Source organism: Panthera onca, chromosome B2, assembly GCF_046562875.1.
Source record: "Panthera onca isolate mPanOnc1 chromosome B2, mPanOnc1 haplotype 2, whole genome shotgun sequence".
Lineage (NCBI taxonomy): Eukaryota > Metazoa > Chordata > Mammalia > Carnivora > Felidae > Panthera > Panthera onca.
The window spans coordinates 98,087,900-98,110,801 of NC_138343.1; the positions used below are offsets into that span (position 1 = coordinate 98,087,900).

At 40.6% G+C, this 22,902-nt stretch overlaps 1 protein-coding gene across 6 annotated transcripts in view; it reads left to right on the top strand.

The window, feature by feature from the left end:
• Positions 1-22,902, top strand: part of LOC132667472 (uncharacterized) — a 177,155-nt gene that overhangs the window by 89,215 nt on the left and 65,038 nt on the right. For all 6 annotated transcript variants that reach the window (XM_060616336.3, XM_060616334.3, XM_081795770.1 and 3 more), the window contains 6 exons: positions 4,554-4,711; positions 5,782-5,893; positions 7,277-7,326; positions 7,931-8,107; positions 16,691-16,808; positions 19,499-19,664. In XM_060616336.3, the coding sequence (XP_060472319.3) occupies positions 4,554-4,711; positions 5,782-5,893; positions 7,277-7,326; positions 7,931-8,107; positions 16,691-16,808; positions 19,499-19,664 (781 nt within the window). The remainder of the gene's footprint in view (positions 1-4,553; positions 4,712-5,781; positions 5,894-7,276; positions 7,327-7,930; positions 8,108-16,690; positions 16,809-19,498; positions 19,665-22,902) is intronic.

A 22,902-nucleotide genomic window follows, 5' to 3' on the forward strand; every position in this document is an offset into this window, starting at 1 on the left:
ACATCCATGTGCAGGTTTTTGCAAGGACATACGTTTGGAGTTTTACTAGCACTTGTTATTGTCTCTTTTTTATTTTTGCCATCCTATTAGGAGTGACATAGTATCTTGTTGTGGTTTTGATGTGCATTTCTCTAATTAGTAATGACACTGAACATCTTTTCATGTGCATATTGGCACATAAGAGAAATTTCTACTCAAATTCCCTGCCCTTTATGTCAAATGGAATTTGTCTTTTTATTATTGAGTTGTGAGAGTTATTTATATATTCTGAATACAAGTCCCTCGTCAGGTATATGATTTGCAAATATTTTCTCCCATTCTGAGGGTCATCTCACTTTCTTGATGGTATCCTTTGAAACAGAAGCTGTTCATTTCGATGAATCCAATTCACCTATTCTTTCTTTTGCCACTCATTCTTTTGGTATCAGATTTAGGAAACCACTGCTTAATCCAAAGTCACAAAGATCTACTCCTCTGTTTTCTTTTTTTTTTTTAATTTTTTTTAACGTTTATTTATTTTTGAGACAGAGAGAGACAGAGCATGAATGGGGGAGGGTCAGAGAGAGGGAGACACAGAATCTGAAACATACTCCTCTGTTTTCTTGAGTGTTTTGTAGTTTTAGCTCTTGCATTTAGCTCTTGCATGTAACCATTTATGGTTGATTTTTGTATGCCGTATGAGGAAAGGGTCTAACTTCATTCTTTTGCATGTGGTGTGCTGTCCCAGCACCATTTGTTGAAAAAACTGATCTTTCCCCCATTGAATTGTCTTGACACCTTTGTCAAAAATAAATTGGCTTGAAACAGAACAGTGTATTTCTGGACCCTGAATTCTATTCCATTATACTATATGTCTATTTTTATGTTAGTGCCACTGTTGTTTTGGTTATTGTAGAGTTGTGTTAATTTTTGAAATTGAGAAGTATGAGTTCTCTAACTTTGTTCTTTTTCAAGATCACTTTGGCTATTTTGAGTCCCTTGAATTTTCATATGGATTTTAGGATCAGCTTGTCAGTTTCTGTACACACACACACACACACACACACACACACACAGAGCACCATTTGAGATTTTGACAGGGAGTGCATTGAATCTGTAGATCAGTTTGGTTGGATACTATTGCCATCTTAACAATATTAAGTCTTCTGATCCATGAACATGGATGTCTTTCTATTTGTTTAGGGTTTTTTTGTTAATTTTTTTCAACAGTATTTTGTTGTTTTTAGTGTATAAGTTCTGTACTTCTTTTGTTAAATTAATTTCAAAATATCTCTCATTCTTTTTATTATATTGCTGGACTTGTTTTCTTAATTTCATTTTCAGAGTATTTATTGCTAATGTATAGAAATACAATTGAGTTTTGAATATTGACCTTGTATCCTGCAAGCTTACTAAACTAGTTTATTAGTTTTAATAGTTTACTTGTGTTTATGTATTACTTAGGATTTTTTATACACAAGATTATGTCATTTGCAAATAGAAATAATTTTACCTTTTCCTTTCTAATCTGGATGTCTTTTATTTCATTTTCTTGACTAATTGCCCTAGGTAGAACTTCCAGTACAAGGCTGAATAGAAATGGCAAGAGTGGGTATTATTATCTTATTCCTGATCTTAGGGAGAAAGCTTTCAATCTCTTACCATTAATTATGATGTTAGTTATGGTTTTTCCATAGATGCCTTTTATAAGGTTGGGGCATTTCCCTCTATTCCTAATTTGTTGAATGATTTTATCATTAAGGTGTTTGGGATTTTATTTACATATATACTCTTTTGGATTTTGTTTTTTCACTTAACAATATATCCTGGGAATCACTCCAAATCAGTTCATAGGGATTTTTACCCAATTTTTTTTAAACAATAGTATAGTTCTCATGTGTATGTATATTCACCAGTAAAGTTAAATATAGTTTCAGGAAATCAACTTTCCAAATGTCCTTAAGCATTCTTTAAGTCTTATAGATTCTGTATAGCTGCCCTAAATATACCATATTTATCCATTATCACATTTGTCAACTTCTATCTATTTCTACTCTTCATGTTAATAGGAGAGTACAAATTTATGAGTATGGCAAGAATACTCATTCCTTGCTTCTACTGCTAGATAATAATCCCCATAAAATTAAATACTGAAGTAGGAAATAAGGATAGAGTGAGTTATATTGATTTTTAAAAATTCAACCCCCAAAATCTTAATTCAGTACATCCTGTAAGTTAGGTTCATCAGATAATACTGAGGAACAATTCATGCTTTTAAGGAACTTCTAGACCAGTGTATATAAGGCTGACAGACTCACAAGGGGTTTAAGCTCAAGGTATAAAAGAGGTTCAACAAGCTATAGAAGAAATTTAAAGAAAAGAGAGGTCACATCTGGGGAACCAGGAAGGGCAGCCTAGAGAGGGGGCATTTGGGAAAACCCAAAGGATGAGCTTTTTGACAGGCAGAGAGAACAGCTTCAGATAACACAGGCATGGAAACAAGAGAGGGCAGATGGGTACTAGATAAAAATGAGGAGCCCAGCTTGACCATCACTGGTGGTTTTCATACATAGTTGACATAGGAATTCTCTATTCAATTACTTTAATCTTATAAAGAATACCAGTATATAAAACAAATATAAGTGGAGTTATTCTTGTTGAAATGGAGATTGAGAGGATTATGAGTCACTCCTTAAGATCTATTCAAGAAGCAAATGTTGAAAGTCACTGGATAGGGCACGGGGCATGGGTGTAAAGACATTAGGGATATCTATATCAATATCGGTATCATTATAGGTATATGGATATATTTATATATGAATATATAGTAATATATGAATATATAGAGAAATATGTGTGTGTGTATGTGTGTGTCTGCTTATATGCTTTCCTATAAGTGTGGGACAGAAAGACAGCTGATGGTATAATAAGAAGGAATAATGATGGAGACAATGAAAAGGAACAAGAGGAAATGAGGGAAGGGAGGAGGGAAGGAAAAAGAGAGACAGGGAGGAAACAAAATTGTGCATTTCTACCAAAGCCAAAAGAGGGGAATGTTTCAAGAAGAAATGAGTCACCAAATAAGATGTACAGATGGTAAATAAGCACAGAAAAAAAGTGCTCATCACCATTAGTTATTAGAAAAATGCAAATTAAAGCCTCAATGAGAAACTACTACACACCCATGAGAATGGTTACAATTTAAAAGACAGGCTGTTTTGAATGTTGGCAGGGATGTGAAAGGTATGGAATTCACATACACTGCTGAGGGAAATGTAAAATGGTCAATCACTTTTAAAGACAGTTTGACAGTTTCTTAAATGTTAAACATACACTTACCATATGATCCAGCCATTCTACTCCTAGGTATTTACTCAAGCGAAATGGAAACCCATGGTCATACAAAAACATACACAGATGTTTATTTAAAATAGCCAAGAACTGGAAATAACCCAAATGTCCCTCATCAGGTGAATAGATGAACAAATTGTGGTACATCCATACAATGGAATACTACTCAACAATACACACAAATGAATTATTGAGATACGCAACAATATGGGTGAAGCCATACAAAAAAAGAGTACATACTCCATTTACATAAAATGCAGAGAGCAGTGGTTGCTTGAGGAAGAGGGCTGGATGGGAGGGATGGTCATTATTTTGATTGCAGAGTTGGTTTCATAGTTGTATACATAGGCTAAAACTTTCTAATTGTACACTTCAAATATGTACTGTTTATTAAATGTCAGTTATATGTCAATGAAACTATTGTTTTTAAAAGAAGAGGGGAAAAAAATAACAAGTTGAAAGTTGATAGAGTTAAATGTAGAGGGAAGAGCCAGAAGAGCAGGGATGAAGATGAGGTCATTTGACATCCTCAAAAGCTCATTGCCAACTGAGAGAGAAGTTCTAATGGGGCTGAAAGCAAGACTTGCTTGAAAGCAAGACTGTTCAGAGTTAAGGACTGAGAGGGTGATAGACGTATAGAAGCAGTGTGTGTTTACGTTTACTGCTCCTGCATCAGTCCACCTATGTTGCCACAACAAAATACCACAGAAAAGTTTTTCTTCCACACCCTCCCTTCCCCTGCCCTTTATCATTACATTGTGCATGACAGCATATATAACCCACCTCCATTTGCTTATGCTGAACCACAATGAGTACCCTGCCTCAGTTTTTCAGACCTTGCAGCCATGAAATCTATCAGCAGTATTTCTTAACAGGCCACTCTACACAGAGCACTCCAACTAGCTAACTTGTAGAATGAAGAACTTTTTTCAGGGCAATTTAGACAACTGTACTTTATTCTGGAAAATAGTTACACTTACTCCCTCACCCTTAGATTGTACAAAATCTCTCTTCCCTTCCTTCTCTTACTCTCTCTTCTTCTCCCCTCGGTTTCCTTTCTCTTCTCTCCCTTCTACTCCAACCCGTCCCCACCCCACATACTCAAGCATTTACATGTGTTTGGGGTCAGTTGCGGCTGTGAGATAATTTCACAGCCAGTACTACAGAGCTTACAAATCCAACAAACTTAATAATTCCATTCTCTTCGGTTTAAAACATTTTAGGAAACAAGTTCAGATCTGAGAAATCATGGTGGAATGGGTCCAGCCAGAAAAAGAAATTCCGGAATTGTGAATGGCATAGAAAACTTGCGGTTAGCCCCAACTCCTAAAGTTCCAGACACCCTCACTCATCCTTCGGAAAGATTCCAGGCTACCAAAAGGTACTTCACTAGAGATTTGTTTAAAATAACAAAAGTGTTCTCTTTTAAATCAATTAATAACATAGTATTATGGTATTGAAGGATGCCTAAGTTCCCAAAGTGACTAGCACGTGTTTAATTTTTAAGACCTTGTGATGAAGACCTTGTATGAACACTAAGTAGGCTCAACTTCTTCCAATATACAGTTTATGAAAGACAGTTATCAATGGTTCCTTACTTCAACCCCTTTTCTCCTCTCTTCTCCTTTTTCCTCCTTTCTCTTTGTCTTCCCTCTCTCTATATTTTTCAAATATAGACAGAACACAAGGATCTCGGCCTCTCCAAACTTTCCGTGTTTATCTTAAACTGAAAAACACAGAACTAACCTTACTATTCAAGGGTTTTACTATTGCTTAGAATGATATGGTGCTGCATTATCAGAAAGGCACAGCCTCTACAGAGAGATGGCTGTAAATCAGGGAAGTCCTATTATGTCTTGACCTCTTTTCACTAAGACAGAGAGAGATATTTGTATTTTATAATAAATATTCTGACTATTTCCAATGATAGTTTAATTCTGGAAGATTTTAAATGGAAAAAAATAATAAGCAAAACTGCTCTATTACCCAAGATGCCATTAATTTGACACGTGGCCAGAGTTCGAATAGAGTTCACAGTCCTAACATGTGGATGGAACATTTAAGACCAATATGTCTAGCCAAGAGGACCCTTGAGAGTCCTCTTCAGTCTAGGGACCCCTGCAGTAGAGGCCAGGAGGGCACAAAGGGACCTGGGTAGTACAAGCACCGAGCCAGGCAATGAAATTTGGAACAGAGGAGGGATTGCTGACACATGCTTCAGGCACATGGGAGCCCCAAGGAGGGTGGGGACACATCAGCATCCCCAGTGGCTATAACTGTAAACATTTGAAGAAGATGAACAGCATGGAGACAGAGCTACCAGCTCTTCTGTTGCAAGGCCCAGTATCATCCCCAGGTATACCTGTCCTCCAGCAAGCTGTTGAGTTGTCTTTTTATAATATGTCCACTTACTTGCTGCCTTGGGCTCAGATGTCTCTGTTCACTTGTCAGGGTGCCAGAGGCTTTTGTGTCTATTCAACTAGAAAAGGTGGGGCTGCGGGACATGATGCTGAATGCCTTCCTCCTCAGGAAACAAACGATGGCTGACAGAATGAAGAACCATGTGAGTTTAGTGAGAAGGACACATTAAATGAGTATAAAGCTCTCATTGTGTTTTACATTTGAGCAAATAAAAATTCTTAACTTGTAATCTGTTGCTTTCAGCCTATTTAGATAGGACTATTGAAAATATAAAGAACTATAAAAAGGGAATTCAATAAGAAATAGAGAGGAAGTAATTCAAGGTAATTGCAGTCTACTTTTAAAAATACATACACTTTTCCAAGACCACATTTTATTTTGTCACTTTCTAAACACAACTAGTTTCAACACCTGCTCTGGAACATTAGCCCATTCCTGAATAACCCACAGGTGTTCAGGGGTTTAGACAGGTGAGCAAGGGCTCTTACTATCGAATTTATGTGTTATCTGGTTTTCCAGATGTTAATGCATGTTTTTATTTAAGGGTTTTATGCTAGCATAATCTATTGGAAAATATTATAAAATTTAAGCCTTTAATCAGTTAAAAGTATTGCTTAATTTTGTGAATATCATTTCATTGCTCATTAATTTTTTTTTGAGGAGGAAGTCATTAGACTAATATATAGTTATTTGGGAGAGAAATCACAAGTCTACAACTCTAAGCTTTTTCCCTATCTGTGACTGAAAAGGAAAGGCTTAAATTTCCCTAATCCAGTTCTACAAATGGGATGTAAGGGAGGCCAGACTTCTAGATTACTGCTGAGTAATAATGGAGGCAAAGGACTCCTTTTAATAAGTAATTGAGATATTCAATTGTCTTTTTTACTACAATATTCAAAAAATATTGACCAAGTGAAAAATGTTATATCTCATTAACTGCTCTTCAGGATTATCCAATGCCTGTCAGATTAGAAGACACAAGACTCCTAGATCAGGGACAAAGAACTTTATGACTCACAGCAGAGCAGGTGACATGAGCTTCATGTTTCTATCAGTTCCCTCTGCCTCCCAAGTCCCAAGGGGGCAACATGGAGGAGCCTAGATTCATGCACTGGGTTTTTGTCACAACCAATGGGTTCATGACACTGAGCTTGAGTTGTCATAACTCATTGGGTTCATGACACTGAACTTGAGGAATCCACCTCTTTTTAAATGGCAAGCTTACTATTTTTCCTGGAGGGAGACATTCCCTTATCCCTTGAGGTTGCTCTTTACAAACAGAACCCTGAGAAATGGCCCAGGTAAAGACTAGTCAGGGTCTTGCATTCTTGGCATACTCAGCAAGGTCTACAAGAAGGAGAGAGAACCACAGAGGCTCACAGCAAGTTGGCCTTCAGAAAGAATATCTCAACCGCATGGGCTTTTCCTGCCTTAAGTTTGCTATAAGTATGTATACATGTACTAGAATGGAGAGTTTTTATAGCCAACCTTCTAATAGAAGAACTGTCATTCTCTTTTATCGCAGGATGAAATTGGTAAAGTCAAGAGAGACGTTATAGTTGAATATTGTCAGAAGTAAGTATAGTATATATGAACAACATATGCTGATTTCTCTGACTGTGAAGTCAATAAACTGCAGTGTTACACAGAAATCCAGACAATGAATCAGGTGGCTGGTTTTTTGTTTTTTTTTTTTAATTTTTTTTTAACGTTTATTTATTTTTGAGACAGAGAGAGACAGAGCATGAACGGGGGAGGGTCAGAGAGAGGGAGACACAGAATCCGAAACAGGCTCCAGGCTCCGAGCTGTCAGCACAGGGCCCGACGCGGGGCCTGAACTCACCAACCGTGAGATCATGACCCGAGCCGAAGTCGGACGCTTAACCGACTGAGCCACCCAGGCGCCCCTGGTTTTTAAATAAACACACAATTCTCTTGGGTAAAACCAAACCAAACTATCCTCTGACACACAGAAGAGCATCAGAAGCGAATGCTAGGAGGTGCTTTGAAGAGGTCCATGCCTCTGCCTTCAGGCAATAGCAACCTGACCCAGATAGAACTTTCTTCTGGATGAGGTCCTCTATTCTCTTTGAAAGGTCTTTCAAGGAAGTAGATCTTTCTAGGAATGACACAAAAACTTTGGTTCACCTTCTGGATATCATCTCTTCTGACTTTTCAGACTGAACTGCCGTATGTCTCACTATGCTCTTCGGGGTCAGATCATGGCATACTGCAATAGCCTGAGAGCCCTGCTGGAAGATTTCCCTGCTATCAGGGACACCTTTTTCATTGTGGGGCAACCACGAGAAAAGAAAGGGTTGAGAGACTCCAAGGAGGGCCTCAAGGCTGACCCCAGGTGTGTAAATTCCTTTAGAGCTTTTTACTCCCAGCAGCACCCCACCCCCCCGCCCCCACGCACCCTATGCCTCCCAGGGAAGAAGGAAGAGACATGTTACATTTGGTATGGGAATTGCTTTCTTTACTGCATTTGACCTTGGTCTTTTGGTTCAGAAGGGCAGAAGAAAGAGCTAACACTCCAAGAATAACAGTATCTTTGTATTTGAACCCAGAAGAAGTTCTCTGTTTATGGGCTATTTCGCTGCTTTTTCAATCTATGTAGTTTTGTTTTCCCCTGGATATCCCAGAGATTTTCATCAGTCACACCCTTTTACATAAGCCAGCATCTAAAATGAGCAAACAAATAAGTAAACTTGATCTTGAGCTGTCCTGGCTTCAAATATTTTACCCAATGGAGCAGAAGGAATAAGAAACACCCCCCCCACCCCACCCCCCCACCCCCCACACACAACATTGATACCCCAGTGCCTTGGATAAATCTGTCCTTCTGTATTTCTCTTACAGAGAAAAAAACAATGCATGTAGAATGATATTAAATGATAAGAGCAGAGCTGCTCCCATACTTCCTTTTCATGCCTTATCCAGTTTCTCAATTATTCTTAACTCACCTTGCCTAGAGTTCACTCAAGTAGATGGAGGAGTTAGCATACCTGTGCAGTCAGCGACCACATTTCCTTTAAAAAAAAAAAAGGTGGGGGGTATTACACGGTTATGCAGCCTCCAAGGGGGAGCAAAACATCCTGTAGGGTAAGCTTGTTTCCTCCTTACTCTTTCCCATAAGGTACAGAGCTTAGTGCCAAGTAATAGTGATATTCAACAAATATGATCATAGAACAGACAGATGAAAGGGAATTGAAAGAACATTTGTATCAGACCACTCCTTCGCTCACTTATTTCTTCATGCATTATTTAACTACTACTTATTTAGTGCTTACTTAGTACCAGACATTTCACCATGTGCCAGGGTTACGAAGGTGAGTAAGTCATGGACTCTGGCAGTAAATTCAGTCTAGTGGGGGAAAGCTCTGTGAACAAAAAAGTAACTTCAAAGATTTTAAAGATAACCTGCTAGAGTTATGCGAAATGTTCTGTGAGGACGCACAAGAGGGAGTGTTTAACTGTAGCCCAGGGCCTCAGGGAGAAATTCAAAGAGGAGGTGACAGGTAAGTTGGAACTCACCAAAAAAGGGGGAGGAATGGTAGAACAGGCTAGAGAGTACTGGAGAAGGAACAAACTTGAGTTTGTAAGCCTTTGACTGACTGACAGCTGGCTACCAAAATAGCGACCAGGCCTACCTTATACTTATAAGGCACCCAGTTTGTGGATACCAGTGTTTGTCTCATGAGCTCAGGCAGTGCATTCACCTGGGTAGACTTGAGGATTTACCTAATGGAAGAATGCATTTAAGGGAGGGGTAGGGCAAATATACCTCAGCAGACTGACTATTTTGCTGAAGGGTTTGACTGGGCACCTGTTTCCCAATGAGGCTGAAGTGTGTCTTTCTCTCATATGAAAGATCACAGGATAATCCCCTAAGATTTCTTAGTTTCATTATTTCATCTACCCACTAGCCAAGGAAGCCATTTGTAAGCCTAATCTATGTTTGGGATCAAATTTTTAAAATAGTTTCCAGAACTCTAACCACAAGTTCACTACATTTGTGTTTAGGAAGTCTGTTTTTGTTTCTGATCTGTTTTATTTGAAGCAACCAAATGAGGTCAGGAAGTAGAAAAGAAAAAAAAAAAATCTCTCTAACTTGCAGGTCTTGCTCTATTCCTTTATTGTTTATTTTAGATGACTGTGTGTTTCCTAAAGATTAGGGGAAACAGACATTTAAGGGGGAATGAGCCTAGCCAGTTAGTGTGTGGTAATTTCATGGCAGGGTTTGGTCAATAAAAGTGTGAGCAAACTGAGCACACACCCAGAGTCCAAGTCATAGTCAGGCAGTGGATGAGCAGTGACTGATAAAGATTCAGTATTTTTCCACTATACCTGTGTCCTGCTCCCTAAACTATCTAGACTTTAACATGCCCCTTTTACTGCACCTCAGAAAATGGAGCAATAGAGAAAGGAACTTCTGTCTTTTGTGGAAGTTTTGTAAACTTGAAGTAGTATAGAAGATTATTTCTAACTCCAAAGTCTGTGGTTCCATGTACTGAGTATTCATAAAAATGGACATCAGCCACAAGGAGGTAGAGAGAACCATGGCCTGGGAGTTAGAATATTTAGGCTTTACCCAGCTTAGTCATAAGGTGCCCTGAGGTCTCAGGCAAATTGCTTCTCTTCAATCTCTGAACCTCAAACTCTTCATCTGATGAGTGAGGAAATGGAAGCAGCTCTCTGAAGTTAAACATGCTAAGATCTTTAGTGTTAGGGTATCTAGAGGTTGATTCCAAGGAATGGAACTGCTATGGAAAGACTTCCCAGAAAGGGACCATTGAAGAAAGTTCATGAAATGATAGATGGGGATCACCCCAGGGCAAGTTTAACTAGAGGTGTCCCCAGGACACGGTTGGGGAATGAGGGTCATGGAAGACAGAGGTCCTCACTCACTGCATTCCTAAAATATGGAGTTGGATTAGGTGGAAGATAAAAAATAAGTTTTCTTTTAAATATCAGTTCTAACAATTAATGCCCTGCTGAGGATTCTGAGATGTTCCAAGCTTATGAGAGTGTTGTAATTGATTGGCGATGTCTGCCATGGCCAAAGACAAGGGAAAGGTGCCTTCCCTGCTTCTGTTTGCCATCCCTTAACCAGAAGAACCCCATGCATTTGGTAGGTTTAAAATTCTAAGATGCTACTTAATCCTTTAAAGGCTGTAATGTACTGTGTTTAGTTTTAACAAAGACTACCATATCCTCAAACCAAAGTCTCTCTAGAAGAGGAGCCAGAGGGAGTTCTCCTCCCAAGAAAGATGTCCGTTGAGGGCTCCTTGCTCTTCATGGCTCCAGAAGAGACTAGAATCTGGATACTGGGATGATGCTTGGCCACTCTCCAAGAGCAGTTGGCTGATGGAGGAGTGAAGAAGGGAGAGAGAGAATACTAACATTAATCGAACGCTTACTGTGTGACAGGTAGAGCCACCATGATCCCATATGGTGCTTTATGGACATTAGAAGAAGGCACTCCTTCTTCTGGGCAGGGTGTAGAGCTTGGCAAGCAAAAGATAGGCTGGATATTGACCACTGCTAGCTGCCTCAGGACACAACCTGAACAGCAGTACATGGCAACCTTGGTGCCAAGTGCTGTACAGCAATGGATAGACATGGTTCTTGCCCTTCAGACAAGGGAAAATAGGTAATTACAGTACACTGTGATAAAGAATAAGATATGATAAGAGTATAATGAAAGTATCCACCAGGAAATGTTCAGTGTTATCTAAAGGATTGGGGAGGTGGGGATGGGGAGCAAGGCAGGCTGCAGGGAAAAGGGGATACTAAACCTGGGTCTTAAAGGGTGGTTGGTGTTTCAAGTGGACAAGGAAAAGAACTTCAGTTCAAGCTGGGAGAAAGCACAGAGAGGTGGACTCTTGAGTGGCTCCCACCCAGGGTATGGGGGGATGAGCAATGGGAAGTAAAATGTACAGAACAATGGGCAAGATCCAGAAGTCTGGTGTTTGTCTTTCAACAACAGGAAAAAGGGGAGCAAGCTACTGACACTGTACAGACAGGAGATGTTTAGGAGGTGAAATCAGTTGGCCAGGTCCTGGATTTATGGGAGGCTAAAGGAAAAAGAGGAATCTAGGGTGTCGCCCGGAGTCTCTGACTTGGGTAAAAAAAAAAAAAAAAAAAAAAGATGGCAGTACAATTATTATTTAATTGGTACAGAGTTGCCATTTTGGAGGATAGAAAAAAGTTCTGAAGATGATGGTGATGACAGTCACACAACAACGTGAATGTACTTAATGCCACTGAACTGTACCCTTAAAAATGGTTACAATGACCAATTTTATGTTATGTATATTTTGCTACAATTTCTTTAAATGGGGAAAAAATGGCAGTGCCATTAAGAAGAAATGTGGGGGGGCGCCTGGGTGGCTCAGTTGGTTAAGCGGCCGACTTCGGCTCAGGTCATGATCTCGCGGTCCGTGAGTTCGAGCCCTGCGTCGGGTTCTGTGCTGACAGCTCAGAGCCTGGAGCCTGTTTCGGATTCTGTGTCTCCCTCTCTCTGACCCTCCCCCATTCATGCTCTGTCTCTCTCTGTCTCAAAAATAAATAAACGTTAAAAAAAAAATTAAAAAAAAAAAAAGAAGAAGAAGAAATGTGGAGAGGGAGATAAAGAATCACAGCTCAGAAGCCTCAGCTGTGAATTCGTCCAATAATCTCCCACTAGGTCTCAGATACTTCCTATTCTGGATGTTCACTGCACTTTCTTCTACAGTTGACCCTTGAACAACACAAGTTTGAATGCAAGGGTCCAGTTATACATGGATTTTTTAAATTTTTTTTTAACGTTTATTTTTGAGACAGAGAGAGACAGAGCATGAACGGGGGAGGGTCAGAGAGAGGGAGACACAGAATCTGAAACAGGCTCCAGGCTCTGAGCTGTCAGCCCAGAGCCCGACTCGGGGCTCGAACTCACGGACCGTGAAATCATGACCTGAGCCGAAGTTGGCCGTTCAACCAACTGAGCCACCCAGGCACCCCTATACATGGATTTTTAATAAATATATTAGAGTGCTATAAATGTATTTCCTCTTCTTTATGATTTCCTTAACATTTTTTCTTTCGCTTCCTTTGTTATAAAAATATAGTATATAATACATATGACATACACAATATGTGTTCATTGACTGTTGATGTATCAGTGAGGTTTCTAATCAATAATAGGCTATTAGTAGTTAAGTTTTGGAGCAAAGCTGTGCACAGATTTTCACCTTTGAGGTGGGTCAGAACCCCTAACCCCTGTGTTGTTTAAGGGTCAAGTGTACTTCCATTACACCATGCTTCTATCATAAATCATGCTTGCATATCTAGCTGCCTCAGAAATGTAAGAACCTTGAGGGCAGTGGCTGCCTTCATTTCATATCCCAGGTGTGTACTTCCACCTTTGACGGGAGGATGGGGGGTGGGGAGGGGCCCACAGGAAGTAGGGGGGGTTCCAGCCAGTAGCCTTTAATTCAATTATGTAATAACAGACCTTGTCATCATCTGCTGGCAGGAGTTTGGTATGAGGCTGAAAGAAGACTTGGAATTATTAGAAAAGGAAATGGGCATAAAAGCTGACCAAAAGAAAGAATAAGGGTTGTCCTGGGGTGACACTGTTCAGGCTGGAAACCATTTACTTGTTGTTGTATCAGTGCAATTAGTGGTATGATCTCCTCCAGCTGTGCTCAGCAGAATGCAACTAGAAGCAGAAAGCATAATAGCTGGTGGGATTCAGAGCTGGGCTTTTGCTAGGTAGCTGGGTAGTGAGTACAAAGAAGTAGAGACTGGAAGTTTCCTGTGCTTGACCGCAAGACCCAGTCTGGGCAGGGAAGGGAGTGAATTCAAAATGGAACTGACAGATGGAAGGGCTGAGGGAAGGACCAAAGGGCTGGATGACATCACGGAGCATATGTTTGGGGGGATAAAGGAGGTTTATTGAGAGTGAGTGAGTGAAAAAACAGGGATAAAAGGTTGATATGGGAACTTAGGATGTTGAGTTTAAGTCTTTGGAGGTGATGTGGTCCCAAGTAATGACAAGGTCTGGAATGTGGCCCCCAAGTGAGTGGCTAAAGGAGAATTAAGTTTAAGGGGGATGATATTGAGCAGGTCAAGGAACTGGCAGGCTGGGGAATTGATGGGTCATCTACCAGTAAGGGGAGGAATCCTCCTTGTAGGGCTGAAAACCAGGCTAAACTCCTGAACTTTGGAACCAAAACTTCCTGCTACTCTCTCTGCCCTTCCTCAGCTGCAGGCAGGGGTGGAAATGGAAGGACATAGTGGATGAGAAATACAGGATAACACTTGGAAGAGGGCCCTGCAGCTCCTGGGATCTATATGCTCCTCAGAGGCTAAGGACTGGTTCAGCCATGCTGCTGCTGCCAGCCCCTTGGCCTGCAACCTCTGTGTGCTCAGCCACAGGCCTGGTGACTTTTTATTGTTGTTATTCGATGTTTCTTTGGGGCACCTTTGGACATTGTGAACTGAACAATAGAGATAAGACTGGATTATACACTGACTTTGATCTGCTGCAGGACAGGATAGTCTGACTTTGTGGTTGCTGAAATAAGGGAAATTCTCCAAACTAACACCATCCTTTGTTCCCAAGCTTCAAATTACCTGATTAAAACCCTGAGACTTGAAAGGTAGGTTTAAAGCCAATGATTCACCTCACGTAGAGTTGTAATGATTTTTAAAGTCTCATACTCAGAATGTTTGATATTGAAAACATTCAGCCCTCAGGTAAAATGAATTACATTTTACTTAAGTGGAAGGGGTCATCTGAATCTCTCCCAGTGACCCAGAAACGGTAACAAGAGCCAAAAACCACCCCTATGGTTTCCAAAATGTCCCATAGAAGGTGAGACTCTCCCACTGAGAGTCCTTGCTATCGACAATGGAAGTGGGAATGAAAACCGGGTACAAGTATGAGGGGATCATGAAATCAGTAGGACCTGAGGAGTAAAGGAGGAGGGAGGGTCTAAAAATGACTCCTTGATTTCTGGTTTTTGGGACTGGGGCTTGTGGTTCTTTTAACATGGGAGGAGACACAGGACTGGGGTGGAAGAGGGTAAGGAGTTCAGTTCTTGCTTTTTTTTTTTTTTTGCTTGAGATGACCTGAAGCACTGCCAGCCAAAAGGAAGCAAGTTGGAAGCCTGGAGCTGTGGAGGGGACCAGGTGTGCAAATGAGAAGTCAGATGTCACTGGCAAATAGATGGTGGTTTTGGCCAGAAGAGTGAACACAGCTGTCCAGGACTAGGGGGAGAGTAGAAGGCTGAGGTGGACCCCAGGGGCCCTGGGCAGGGGACGATGTGAGGGTGGGGGCTCCACACCCACTGCACACCTCCTTCCGCTGTCTGTCTGTCTGTGAGGACTGCCTTGTCTAGCGTAACCAAGACAGGCCTGAGGTGGCACTAGTCTCTGGCCTTTCCCTGTCACCCTCAATTCTACGACATCCTCTCATTAGCATGGACAGGTTCCTACTTCTTGACAAATAACCCTGGGGGTTCCTATGTGTCCCTCTACCAGGCCATAAGCATCCCTTGCTCCCCACCCAGCCTTGGCCACTTTGCTAGACAAACTTTATGTTATAATATAAATTATGATAACAAACTTTGTATAGCACCTCACAATTTATAAAATACTTTTCACATGCTTGGCACTCTTTTTTATCTTTAGTTTGTTTTTTGGTACTTAAAAAAATATTCCTTACACCAATCCTGTGAGTTAGGAATCATTATCCCCATTTTATGTATGAAAAGACTCAGATGGTAATTCATCTAAGGCCACACAGCTGTGGGTGATGGAAGTTGGTCTCAAAATGGGGTCCTCTGATGCTAGAACCCACACCTGTTAACTGCCCATAGCACCATTTTCACACCAGATGAACACAGACATAAAGGCATCGAATCCATTCAAATGGGAAACCGCTCCCTCACCCCACCCTCTGTTACAGTGGGCCACTTAAGTCCTGAGATGATATAGAAACCAAGTCAAGATGCCAGCTTCCTCCAGTGGGTATAATACAAAGATCACGAGCTTCCATTGGTATGAAGGTCGAAAACAGGCAAAACCCAACAAGATAATCTTTTAATGGTTTATCCACCTGTGGTAAAACTACAAGGAAAAGCTAGCATTGGTTAATGTAAAATTCAGGATGGTGATTTCTCAGAGGGCCATCAAAGGAGCTGGCGACATTCTATTCCTCAGGCCAGGTAGTAGGTATCTGGGCTTGTATAAATTCTTAAACCAGACATACGTGAATTATGTGTTTGTACATAAACCTGCAACAAAGAGACAGCTATACTGCTGCCTACAAATAATAAGGTATTCGGAGGAAGAGGAGAGCACAGAGGGAAAAGAAGGAAAAGAAGGCAAGAGTCTGGAGAACCTGGCAAAAAACATGGCAGGCTAGGGAGGAAAATAGAGGCTGGTCTCTAGAGCCTGGATTCTAGACCCGGACAGATCTGCATTTAAATCTCAAACTTCATCTCTTAGGAGCTGGACAGGCAAGATCTCAGAGTGCCTCCGTTTCCTCATCTGTAAAAGAACAAAAGAGGTACATTCCAAGGTTGTCATAAGAATTAAGTGAGAAAACATGTAGCGCCTAGAATGGTGTTAGCCACCTAATTCACGTTCTCCCTTTGCTTTCTTACCTCACCTCTCCCTCGCTCCGTGCCCACTCCTTCCGCCAGCACAGCTGAGTCTAAAAGCAGCCCCACTGCTCTTCTCCACAGTTATTTATAGCCAGGGCCACCTGTGAGCGGCCTGGAACAGAGGCCTGCTGGCCCAGGCTCCGACGCCCGGCTCATGTGTCACCACAATCCAGACTCTGGCGCTGCGGCTGAAGGGCAGTGATATAAATAGTTCACACTGGGGCCACCTCTTTTTTAGAGAGAAATGCTGTGCCTACCCAAACTTTCTTATAATGCTGCAGGAGTTTTCAGCCCCGGCCACGATGTTTGCTGTCTGCTGACGGGAAAGTCTTCCTCAATATATGGTTCATACCCCATCCTTCTGAAGTGCTGGTTATGTTCAAAACTCTGCCAGAAAAGGTTTGTATTTTTTTTTTTTATGTGTACCAGAATGAAAACTGGCTGAGTTTTTTGTTTTGTTGTTGTTGTTTTTTTTGTTTTTTAATGTCTTGTGGTTAATAAGCACATCAATTTCAGAGAACATCTCTTGTTTTTTTTCCAGGGATATCTAATAACTGAAATCTTCACACAGCCCCCCAATATTCTTGCCTGCTTTATTATTATTTCTCTTAGGCCTTATTATTTTCTGAGTTCTGTTTCTCCCTGGTCATTAATGAACACAATTCAAGCTTCCCACATTCCTTATTAATCCTCAATTTCCTCCCAAACCCTTCATGAAAATGCCACTCTGATGTCCTGAAGCTAATGACAGGTCGAGATCACAATCCTGGTAATCAGCCTATTTTTTGAGGGGTTGCTCTGTGTGCCTATCTTACTGGTAACCATTAAAAAAAAAAAGGAGTAGATCTAGAAATGCACAGGGCACTCATGTATTTACTAAGTACAGTGTTGAAAAATGGCAATTTGGAAACATTCTAATTTTTCTATGTAAGTGAACACCTATTTAACAACCTAGGTTTCTTACCCTTTCTTTCCCTATACCCCAGCTTTATTGAGATATAACTACTAAATAAATTGTATATATTTAAAGTGTACAATATGAGGGGCGCCTGGGTGGCTCAGTCGGTTAAGCGGCCGACTTCAGCTCAGGTCACGATCTCGCGGTCCGTGAGTTCGAGCCCCGCGTCAGGCTCTGGGCTGATGGCTCAGAGCCTGGAGCCTGTTTCCGATTCTGTGTCTCCCTCTCTCTGCCCCTCCCCCATTCATGCTCTGTCTCTCTCTGTCTCAAAAATAAAAAATAAAAAATAAAACGTTAAAAAAAATAAATAAATAAAGTGTACAATATGACATATGTGTACAATGTGAAATGATTACCATAATTAATGAACATACCAATCACCTCACATAGTTACCTTCTTTTGTATGTGGTAAGAATACTTACCTACTCTGCTAACAACTTCCAGATATGCAATACATTATTATTAACTCTAGGTACAATGCTGTACATTAGATCCTCAGAATTTATTCATCTTCTAACTGAAAATTTGTACCCTTTGACCAACACCCATCCATTTCCTACCCCTTGGTAACCACATTTCTATGAGCTCAACTTCTTGTTTTTTTAGATTCCATATATAAGTGACATTGTACCATATGTGTCTTTCCTATCTGGCTTATTTTACTTACCATAATATTCTCCAGGTTCATCCATGTTGTTGCAAATGGCTGGGTTTCTTTTTTTGTTCATGTCTGAATAATATTTCTCTGTGTGTGTGTTTCACATTTTTTTTTATCCATTTATCCATCCACTGGGCACTTCCATTATTTCCATAGCTTGGCTATTATGAGCAATGCCGCAATAGACATGAGAGTGTAGTAATCTCTTTTGAGATACTGATTTTGGATACATACCCAGAAGTGAGAGGATCATATAGTAGTTGTACATGCCAAAGAATGAAACTGGACCCCTCACAAAATCTTTCACCTCTCACAAAAATTAAGTTGAAGTGGATTAGAGACTAAAAATAACATCAGAAACTCTCGGAGGAGAATGGGAAAAGCTCCTTGACATTGGTCTTGGTGATGACTTTTTGGATATAACACCAAAAGCATGGGCAACAAAAGCAAAAATAAATAAGCAGAACTACCCCCAAACTAAAAAGCTTCTGCTTAACAAAGGAAATAACAAAAATAAAAGGAAACTTACAGAATGGGAGAAATATTTGCAAACTATGTATCTGATAAGGGGGTAGTACCTAAAATATGTAAGGAACTCCACAACTAAACAACAATAAAATCTGATTTTAAAATGGGCAGAGGCCCTGAATAGATATTTTTCCAAAGAAGACCTACACATGGCCAATAGGCATATGAAAAGGTGCTCAACAGCACTACTCATCAGAGAGATGCAAATCAAAACCACAATGAGAGATCACCTCACACCTGTTAGGAGGGCCATTGTCAAAACACAAGAGACCACCAAGTGTTATCAAGGATGTGAAGAAAAGGGAACACTTGTATACTGTGAATGGGAATGTAAGTTGATACAGCCATGATGGAAAACAGTGTGGAGGTTCCTCAAATAATTAAAAATACAACCACTCTTTCTTTCACTGAAGAATTTTATGTGTTTTTGAGATATACATAAAAATACTACCTTCTTTCAGTTAGATCATACGTTTCTACTTTTTCTTCACTTGAACATTAATATTTAAGATACAGGGTTTAGGTGGCATGTTTAAAATACATTGAAAAATATCTATGCTTTGCTTATAGGTATTCCCTCAGGGCAATGTTGTCTGAATATGGGTTCCTGCTAGGAATTTATTTGTGATCCTTGTAACCTATCAGTGGTCATACAAACACATTGTGCTGTGTTTATGGTCACTGTGGTTTTAAACAAAGAGAAACATATTGCTTTAAATGCCTCACTCCAGGACTTACCTTGTCCAAAGGCATATACCCTGGTTCATGAATAGTTTTGTTGTTCTGTTTTTTAGATATTAACCTGTAATTATTATCCTATATTATATCGTGAAAATGTTTAACCAATATTCTTATTCAAAGATATTATCCCCATCAATGCTCATATATTTTTATATGTGTCTTAGAAACTTCTTAATATTTCTTTGTGTTGGTTATACCCACAGGCAGCTTTTCAAGCCTTAAAGCTAACTCTACAGCTGATAGCCCCTCTCCATGACATTGTGGCCTACCTTTTCAGTTTTGCTAAACTTGGAAATTGCTCAACATGTTTTAAATTTCCTCTAAGTGCTAACCCTTTGAAAGGTGACTGGGGAGGAACTGAGGGCATTGGTAAGTGATTAAAGGTGATTCAAATCACCTTCAATATTCACTTGAAATTCTATGAAGCTCTTCCTGCACCCCCACCGCCCCAACTTTACTGCAGTATAATTGGCAAATAAAATTGTAAGCTATTTAAAGTGTACAATGTGATAACTTGATATGCTCACACATTGTAAAAAGATTTCTCCCATCTAGTTAATTAATATGAAGCTCTTAATACTTGGAAAGACAGAACTAAAATATTTTTTCATAAATGACAGTGAGAAGAAGGGCAAAGGGCAAAACATCATAATATAGTGTCTCCAAACTAATTAATTCCACATTTATAGGCTAATCCACAAGGTAAAGCAAGTCAAGAGTGGCAAGCCTGGCTTTTTACCCTGTATCGGCCACTTGGTTACTGGAAGCTGGACATTTTATTCTGTGGATCTTTGTCCATCTATAAAATGGGGATGATAATACCTGTTTCATGGAGATGTTCTGTGGATTAAAATCTCTGTAAAATTTCTACAAGAATGTACATCCCCCTACTGCACAATAGTTTTATTTCATTCCCTTTCTGGCCTATGTGAGCTAACATGGCAAGGTCAGAACCAAGCATTTATTGTCAAGAATTCTTGCAGACAGTCCTCTGTGAGCTGACAGTAGCCTGATGGTCCTGAAGTAAGAATGATTGAGGCTTTAGTTTTATTTGCCAAGTGCTAATCCATAAACCCTAACTAAGCACTAAGTTCTAAGATAAATGCACAAGGTAAATTAAAGACTCTGAAATGCTTAGTAAGCTGGGTTAATCAAAAGTAGGGAAACTGATCTTGTTATTTTAATAATTTGACTCCCAGTCAAATTATGTCATTAGTTAATGTAAATGTGATAACATATTGTAACAGAGTAGCCAAGGATTTTAATATTTTTTGACGTTTATTTATTTTTGAGAGACTGAGAGAGAGCATGAGCAGGAGAGGGGCAAAGAGAGAGGGAGACACAGAATCTGAAGCAGGCTCCAGGCTCTGAGCTGTCAGCACAGAGCCTGCCGCACGGGTTCATTCAAACCCATGAACCATGAGATCATGACCTGAGCCGAAGTCAGATGCTTAACCCCATTTAGCCAAGGATTTTAAAGGATGAGAAGAGCCAACAAAATGAGCTAATAATATGCCTATTCTAACCTAGTGGTCTTCAAACAAGTGTAATATACTCTGAATCTATTCCTCTCTGGCCAGTGTATAAAGGAAGTATGTTTGTGGGAGACCCTGATTTGTTTGCTGGTAGATTTGCATTGCGCTAATGAGCACGGAAGGAATCTGTAAACATTCAGATAGGAGACCCTAGGGGAGCGTATGAGTGGTGATCCTGGAGGAAGATTGATGCCTGTATCTGAGGACAGGCAGCATGAAGAAGGGATGGATTGATGCTGACTCAGCAGAAAACACAGAATTTTCACAGGCTAATGAGATTGCAAAACTACTAGCAAATCTTCCATGTAAGAATCAAGAGAAGAAAGAAGTTCCAAAGCATGCTTAGAGCCTTTCCTTTTACTGATTCGGGGACTGTTATAAAAGGGGTTTACTCAGAAAATAAACTAAGACACTCTTAGAGGAGCTGCTAGATTTGGGGAGGGTATGGGGACCGGGCTTTAGATGAGGGACAGGAGAAAGAATGCCATCCCTGTCCTTGAGACACACGGAGATGAGATAGAAGCCTAGATAGAGCCAGAGTCATCTTTCCATAGAGGCTGCATAGGAACTTCTACAGCAGCTGGGAGGGCGGAGCCTGTGGGGAAGGTGATGTGGGGGGTACTTGCCCTCACTAGAATCAATGGAGAAGGCTAGGAGGGATGGTCCTGGTAAGACAAGAAAAGGACTCTGGCAAAGGTGACAGGCAGACTGCACATGGCTAATCCAGAGAATGGCGTACCTACTGGTGTGATACTGAGGAACAGTAGGAAATGAGGCCAAATTGTTGAGGACCTGGAATTCAGGATGAAGGAAATTGGTTTCTTACTATTTATATGCTTATGAACCAGAAACCATTGAAACATGTGGGGCCCAGGCTTTCCAAGGTGTGCAATTAGAGGCATGAACCCTGTCATGTTGCCAGCAAAAACATTTGTGCTCCAGGGAGAATGTGCAAAGTTTTGCATACTCTGCTGAAAATAGATAAAGAGCAAACTGAACTAAAAAAAGAAAAATCCCACTCTGTGATAATCATCTTTTTAAAAAGCCTAGGTTGCTCAGTTTCTGGCCTGCTTCCCAGAGGAGACAAGGAGAGCTAAGGTGAAAAGAGATGGGTCTGTTCATATCCTTGCCCACCTCCTCTTGGCTATTGCCAAGCTATTTGGAGTTTGACTTTTGTGGGCTCATATATTTTAAAATAATTTTTAAGGGGACCCTCCAGATCTCAGCTTTGGCCCTGCCATTTGACTGAGGAAGCAGCTCTTAGACACTGTGCACCAGCTCTGTGGACCTGCCCAATCCTTTCCTTCCCTGAAAGTCAGCAACTCCCTTTGGAGTCAGCAGAGGATGTAATCAGCCTGTGGGAGTTTACACTGTGATTTCCTTGTAAAGGTTTAGGAGACCAATTAAAGCCCAAATACTGTCCACTAAACTTAGAGTTTCAGAAACTCTAGAGACAAGCTGAGAACAAAGTGTGCTGGCTCTGAGTATTCACATGGAGACAGGGCCACTATGATTTCCACCTCACCCCTTCCCCTGCCCCCACTTCTCTCTCTCTCTGATTTCCCAAATAAGACCCTCCTGGGGAAGTCTCATTTGTTTCCTGATGTTTCCTGGCTCAGGGTCTCCTCCCAACCTCCCCACCACAACTACATGGTAACCATCTGCCCCATCCTCACAGTCAGGCTGTCTGCCCTGCCCGCCAGCCACCTCCCCTCCCACCAAGCAGCTGCTTGATGCCATGAGACAAGGGAAGCCTAAATGAGGATGGTAAAGTCAGTTAATAACAAAGAAAGGGTAGTCCCCACCTCTGCATCTGTGTTTTAATGATAATACTACCTATCAACACAGAACAATTTTGCTGGGAAGTGATCATATAAACATGCACACACATCACGTATATAAACAATAATGGAAATAATGAAAAGAGAACAATTACCTGCAATCCAACCATTCTAACAAGTGAGATATTTTTATTTACCTTTACTGCCTTCTAGCCCTTGTCCAAACACACTTTACATTTAACAGAGCTTTAATCGCGGGATATATACAACTTTATATTCCTTTTTCATTGT